This window comes from Etheostoma spectabile, chromosome 5, assembly GCF_008692095.1.
Source record: "Etheostoma spectabile isolate EspeVRDwgs_2016 chromosome 5, UIUC_Espe_1.0, whole genome shotgun sequence".
Taxonomy (NCBI): Eukaryota; Metazoa; Chordata; class Actinopteri; order Perciformes; family Percidae; genus Etheostoma; species Etheostoma spectabile.
The window spans coordinates 21,692,634-21,699,224 of record NC_045737.1 but is presented as its reverse complement, the minus strand read 5'-3'; the positions used below and the strand labels follow the sequence as shown (position 1 = coordinate 21,699,224).

The 6,591-nt window shown below is 38.3% G+C and overlaps 1 protein-coding gene across 3 annotated transcripts in view; it reads right to left on the bottom strand.

Annotated features, from left to right (window-relative positions):
- Positions 1–4,383: 4,383 nt before the first annotated feature.
- LOC116689203 (centrosomal protein of 78 kDa) overlaps positions 4,384–6,591 on the bottom strand; it is a 14,747-nt gene continuing 12,539 nt past the window's right edge. The window contains exons 14-15 of one of the 3 annotated variants that reach the window (XM_032515628.1): positions 5,966–6,131; positions 4,384–5,507 (exon numbers count right to left, since the gene is read on the bottom strand). In XM_032515628.1, the coding sequence (XP_032371519.1) occupies positions 4,977–5,507; positions 5,966–6,131 (697 nt within the window). In that variant the 3' untranslated portion in view covers positions 4,384–4,976. The remainder of the gene's footprint in view (positions 5,508–5,965; positions 6,132–6,591) is intronic. The other 2 variants (XM_032515626.1, XM_032515627.1) reach the window with 2 other exon arrangements.

Below are 6,591 nucleotides of genomic sequence, written 5' to 3'. Positions count from 1 at the left end.
CCATATTATGTCTAAAATGTTTTTTTGAAAGTTCCGTTTGTCAAAAATTCAAATATATCTGAAAATATACAATAATATGAATACAACCTATTAGGAAAGATAACTTGGCCTAATTGTGAATAAACAAACATTTAATTACATTGAAGATAAGCTTGCTGTAGGTAAAGTAGCCATACAGAAGGCTTATGGCCTTCCACATATATGTTTAACATCAAAACATGATGTATAAATGATATACAGTATATCCATTCATTTTCATCCATCTGGCCCAGTTTAACATGCAACTCAATTTTATACAATATGTGTACAGTGGTAGGGAGTCCCTACTCCATCTCTCTTTCAGCTAAGTGGTCCTTGGCCTATAAACGTTAAAAGACCCCTGTATTAGAGTAACTGTGGAAATTGTTTAACAGATAAGCTCTGCATGGCAATGGCCTTGCAAGCAAACAAACGTGGGCATTGCCCATCATCCATTTGTGTAGCAAATACAAATTCTGTACAACCCTGGATTTCACTGCCTGTATTTGTGTCCCTTCTTAGTGAATTTCAGAACATCCAAACTCTTGTCCACTCATGCCACGAATGAGCAGTTTGGTCAAATAACAAACATACGTCATTAGTCACATTTCATCATATTTAGCCTTTGCTGGAAGCACATAGTGTATAGGCGGAGGTAAGTTTGATAAATAAATATCCTCAGGTTTTCTGTGTACCGGGTCAACCATTGGATGGCCTACAGCCAGTGTTACGTAACAATGAAGCAACAGCCTTGAATGCCCTGGAATGGCAGCTGTTTTGTAAGAGGACGTGATGATTGCCATGTGCCAAACTGGATGGAAACTGATCCTTATCTTAATCTGATGATAAATTCTGATATTTGGCTCATCAATTTAGTGATATTGGTGGATCCTATCAGAAGTTTAATTCTTTAATAAAACAAGAACAATCCAGTGTTAGCTGGGTGTGGACATGAGTAACAGACGGGGGTGTTGAGCTTTTTGTGGCCTTTGTTGAGACAAGGCCAGTTTTCACAGATTGTGAACACAACAGCAGAGCACCTGCCCTCTTTCGTCTGGATGTGCATGCATACTCCTAAAATCTGAAAGGATAAACTTCATCTGCAGGATCCAACAGTAAATACTTTTTTTAAGGAATGTTGAATATTAGTCATGCAGCAGATTTTGAAGTTTGACACTGTGATGATATGAAGTGACTCTGCACAATAATAGACTTAAGACTCATTTAAGGGCATGATTGTGTGATTTGATTGTGGTTGATAGCCTTATATTTTGCTGAAGTTAATTAATTACTCATTTGTGGTAGTCAATTGACACATTAGTAAAACATGCCTATTGCTCTGTTTCCTCTGGTTGTAATCAAAGTTACTGTAGCTTCAGAGCACTCGCTTTATTTACATTTGCAAACCTGCCCTCTTTTACTGACTATTTATTGAGTTGATAACTTGATTTTGTTTGTCAGTGTTTCAACTGACATGAGCAAATACAATTTTCATGTGTGAGTGACCTATTCCTTTAAATTATTTGACCAATGCCCATGCAGTTCAATGCACTTTTCATTTGGCACCATTGGAGTTCACAAAGTGAGCAGATGCAGTCGAGACATACTGCTAATATAATAATATATGTTACATCATCCAAGTTGCATTTTTATGTTACTTTTCATGTGGTTGTTCCTTTATTGGTATTTCATCTAGCTGTTGTTTATACTGAGTTTGAAAGCACCTACTGTAAGAACAACAACAAAAATGCAATTTTCCCAGCGTAGATGTTGACCTTGGATGATATCTCTTGCTGGCACAGATAAAAAAAAAAAAAAGGTTTGTCAGGGAGGCTAGCAACAATGGTCTACTGATTTTTTCTTACTGAAATATTTGGAAGTGTGTCAGTTTTCATGTTGGGTTTCTTTTGTTGTGACAGCTTTATCACACCACCTCCACTTAGATTGTTTTCTCTTTGTCCTCTTTTCCTCACACACTGTTCTGTTAGCACTGCTACAGTAGTCTCCATATCAGTGGAGCATATAGATATGGTAAAGATAATAAAACATGACAGCAATTTGACGTGACATGTTTTTCTAACCTCTTACTTAGTTATGGCGGTGCTGAGATTGAAGGTGCAAAGTAGAGTCTGGGATTGTTTCCTGTGATGATAACCCTAACCCAGTGTTGTAGAATCTCCTAGGAAACCGAAAGAAGCGGCAGAGCTTTGATTATTATTTCCTAAGTGGCCTCAGTACATTGATAGTGAACCACTCATTCATCCAGCAACTAGTACATATGCTTTACTATCAACGTTGTGTGGCAGCCCATTGTTTTATTACATGAGAGATAAAACCCTTCCTCTTCACCTTCAGGGCCTTTCCGATTTTCTTTTCTATTAAAATACTTTAACATTTAAATTCTGAGTGGTTTCGATTTTTCAAATACTTCCATTTGTGGCTTTTTCAAAATGGTGAATCCGTCCAACTTTAGGGTTAAAGGGTCAGAATGCACATGAGACAGAGTTAAATGAACTGACCATTTTTATTAGTCATTTCTTAAATGCCATAGAGCATTAAGGGACCGGTATATCCATAAAACGTTTTTCAGGGAACCAATGAGACGCTAAGCAAGTACAAGGTTGCCGCTCAAAGAAACATTTGGATCTAGGCTATTTATTGTTTCTTTTTTTGATGAAATTAGAAGACTGTAGCACTTGCAGCCTTTTCAAGGACCGTGGCGGTACTAACGGGTCCACAGAGCAGCATCGGTCCGGGGACCAGGGGTTGAGAATCGCTGCTTTACGGAATGACAGACTAGGAACACCACATCCCAGGTTTGAAAACCAGGAAACAACTTCAACTTCCTGTTTCCATAAACAAGCCTGGGTCTGCCACAACTCATAATTTCTGTTTTGACATCTTTACTTTCATTCTCTATCTTTCTTAGTTCGTATTATGATTAACTTTTTCAGGTAAATGCTAACATATGGTGTAACAGTAACACAAAACATCATTAAAACAAAACAAACTGAAATAGCAATGTCTGTTATACTAACCGCAGTTAGTAATAACAGAACAAGCAAGGACGTGGAAACAAAATCCCTTCATTTGTAAGAGGATAAAAATGCTATTTTATTCTCTAAGAAGTAACATAGTGACACGTTTGGTGAAATACATACAGAAAGAGCACTCTGACTTGCTGAACAAGTGCCTCACCTAATTTTACAAGAGTGATTTAAATGGATTTCACTTTTGGGAAACTGCTACAACATTAAGTCTACCTAGCCACAACAGTGACCTACTGGCTACGGCAACTGTGCATTAACTGAGAAATTGTTACTTATTGTGCCCTCAGCCATCACAGAAGGCTCTCACACATTGTCCATGGCCAACATCCCAGCTGATGTACACTCAAGTGTGCATGCACCTGAGAAACTGTTGCTTCTTGATCTTTGTTCTTTTAGTTTCCCATGTGACTTGCAGTTGTAAAACAAATAAACAAGAAAACTAAGAGTGTGACAATTGATAGCCTTTCTATCTAAAAATATCAGAAAATCATTTGCCAAGTTCCTTGAGTAAAAAGTACCACAAAAAATAACCGTAAGAAGAATGAAGGATTAGGGAACACTGAGAAGATGTTAAAATGAAATACTTGACGCACTCCTAGTCACTTTTGCAGAGAGCTGTACTGCTGGCTTTTACTGCTGTTTGGTGCTCACTTGTAATGGAAAACGCATACTCCAAAAGAACAGTGTGTCCTACTATAACCCACAAAAATCATGTTTTGGTCCCATTTCTTTGTCTCTCAAGACACAGGTCACAAAGAGACTGTAAACAGCAAAATGTAGTAAACAGATTTTGGTCCTGCTAAGAGAGCTTATGTATATGCTCCACAGAAAAGGTTGCTGCATCTAGAAAGCTAGAAGACGCAGGTCCAAAACATTTCCTGGCCCGACAGGGTGCATGGCAAAAACAGCACTGGTAATAGGAAAGTTCTAGCAACACACAGGAATGAGGAAAAAATACGTACTTTAAGTTAGCAGTCTTTCAGGGTTTGTGTCACAACACATTGATTGTATTAGTGAACATTTACTTGACTTTTAGGAGTTAGTGTTGCATGGGTTAATAGCATAAAAAGGGTATATAGCGGTCAATTTTGAAACTTTTCAGAATGTGAAATTCCCAGGTAAATTAGGGCAATATACAAGTTTCATAAGGCATTTTGATGATGCATTTCTAACATTTCCAACTTTGGAGAGCAGTAGACAGCTTTTTCAATTTAGAAGCTCAGAAACACATTTTGAAATTGCTGTTTATTTAAAAATATAGACTTAATGGAAGCACAAAATATCCTAACACGAACAACAAATTAAACAATAAGCATTAATCTTTAAAAAAATAATAATTGTGTAAAACAGGCGTAACAAGAATTACAGGATCAAATTGGGAGGAACTTGATTTGCTGATTTGAAAAAGGGACGTGATTGAGATGGAGTTAGCTTGGAAACCCAAATATCTACTAACACAATTTACTGATAAAAGTGTTTTACTATACATACCCCTCAGTGCAAAATGCATCAGCAAAAAAAATTGGTTAAATGTAAAGACAAAAAAATACATAGCATTTTTTTCCCCTCACATTTGTCTCAATCCATCACTAAAACATTAAACTCTGTGATTCGGCTTCAATGCAACAGGATGATTAATTTACTTTTCATACACTCTGCCTTCATTGAAATTGAAGATGAAAAAATTCTCTTTCTTCTTCCAAAGATTTAAAAATAAACCTATACTTATAAAAATGTATACAATATATATACATACTTAACAAGTAACAGAAATAACTTAAAAGGAGAAGTCACTGAAATCAGACACCGAGAGACAGAGCTTTTTATATTTCTCGAGTCAGTGGGTCAGAAGGATTCTTCGGCTGACTGCCCTGCCAGAGCGCCCAGAGACCTGATCTGAGACTCCCTTTAAGGAACGGCTTTTCCCTCGGACCCTTCTGACCCTGACCGACCAACTGTTACTAACCTTCTCATTCTCCTGTTCCCTGACCCCACTGATCCCACAGACTCTGCACTGTCACTGATAATGTCACGAACACTCGATCTTACCGACAATCCACCACTAGACCTGTTGCTATGGGAAGAATGACTGTGAGCATAGCTGTTGTTGAAGCTGTATCCATGGGAACTGTTGCTTCGGTGAGAGTTGCTGTTGCTCTTGGGGTGTCTTGGCTGAGTCTGAAAGGTTTGACTAAGGGAAACCTTATCAAAGGGTTTTTGGTTACGTAAACTGTGCTCAGAACCTGAGTCATGCTGGGTATCAGGCTTTGAATGTGTATCTGGTTCTCCACCGACACCAGGGTCACCTGCAGATCCGGAAGACTGAATGGTCACATCTAGTGGCCTGTCTTCACGCAAAAACTCCCTGACAGAAGATGGAGATCTGGGAGTGGTGGTGTCAGTCGGTCTACCAGAGGAAGCAGGCAGAACACGGCCTACCTGAACACAGAAATTGGAGGTTAGAGGACATTAATGGAACAGACACATTATTAAATGAACCTCTTCATTAATGGGATCCAGCCTATGGATTTAGTGCTACTACTAAGGACAGAGAAACACTTAGGAACTCCAGTATATCACAAATCAACAGAGGAAATGATAATATAGGCAATCCTCAAAACTTAGGTTAATAACCAAGGTTATGTGGCCGGGTTGGCTCAGTTGGTGGAGAGGGCGCACATGTGTGGAGTTTTGCTCCTTGATGCAGCGACCGTGGGTATGACTCCAACCTGCGGCCCTTTGCTGCATGTCATTCCCCCCTCTCTCCCCTTTCATGTCTTCATCTATCCTGTGGAAAATAAAGGCCTAAAATTCCCCCAAAAATAATCTTAAAAAAAATAAAAACAACCAAGGTTATTTGTTACTTATTATTGTTTCCCAAACATTGCTTTGCATACCCTTACCAAAGATGAAGCGTCAGTCTTCGCCTGAACATCCCGATACTCTCCTCCAGTCAGTGACGCGCCATCTAAGTGTGGTCCTACTGTAGAGGAAAGCTGAGGTCTTCCCGGAGGGTGGAAGTCTGACTTGTCAATTCCAGCCATTGAAGCTAATTGACCGAGGCTACAAATAAATAAAAAAATCAATCAATTAAAATTAAAGTTAAGGGCACTTTTCATTCAATACTGAAGTGAATTTGAAAAATGCTACGTTACATACAGGTTGCCTTATTTCCACTGCAAATGTAAATTAAATGCCACTGGGATGCCACATCCATTTAGATTAATTACTTCAAGATGTAATCAGAGATGTTTATTACTAGTAGTATATGCACAGGTAAAACAAGTGAATTGCATCAATAGCAACAAGCGTCTTTGCGCATATGGCTTGCTCATACTCTGATCTTCCAGTCACATAAAGCAATATTTTACTAACAAAAGAATTTAAAAAAAAACTTTGTTATATGGACCCCTTCCTTTAAGATGTTTTCAAAAAGTAGTCACAACAAGGTAACAATGAAGAATAAGTGCTGCAGAGTAAAGGGCTGTAAAGTATACTGGTTTAATTCTGTTAACAGTAAAAA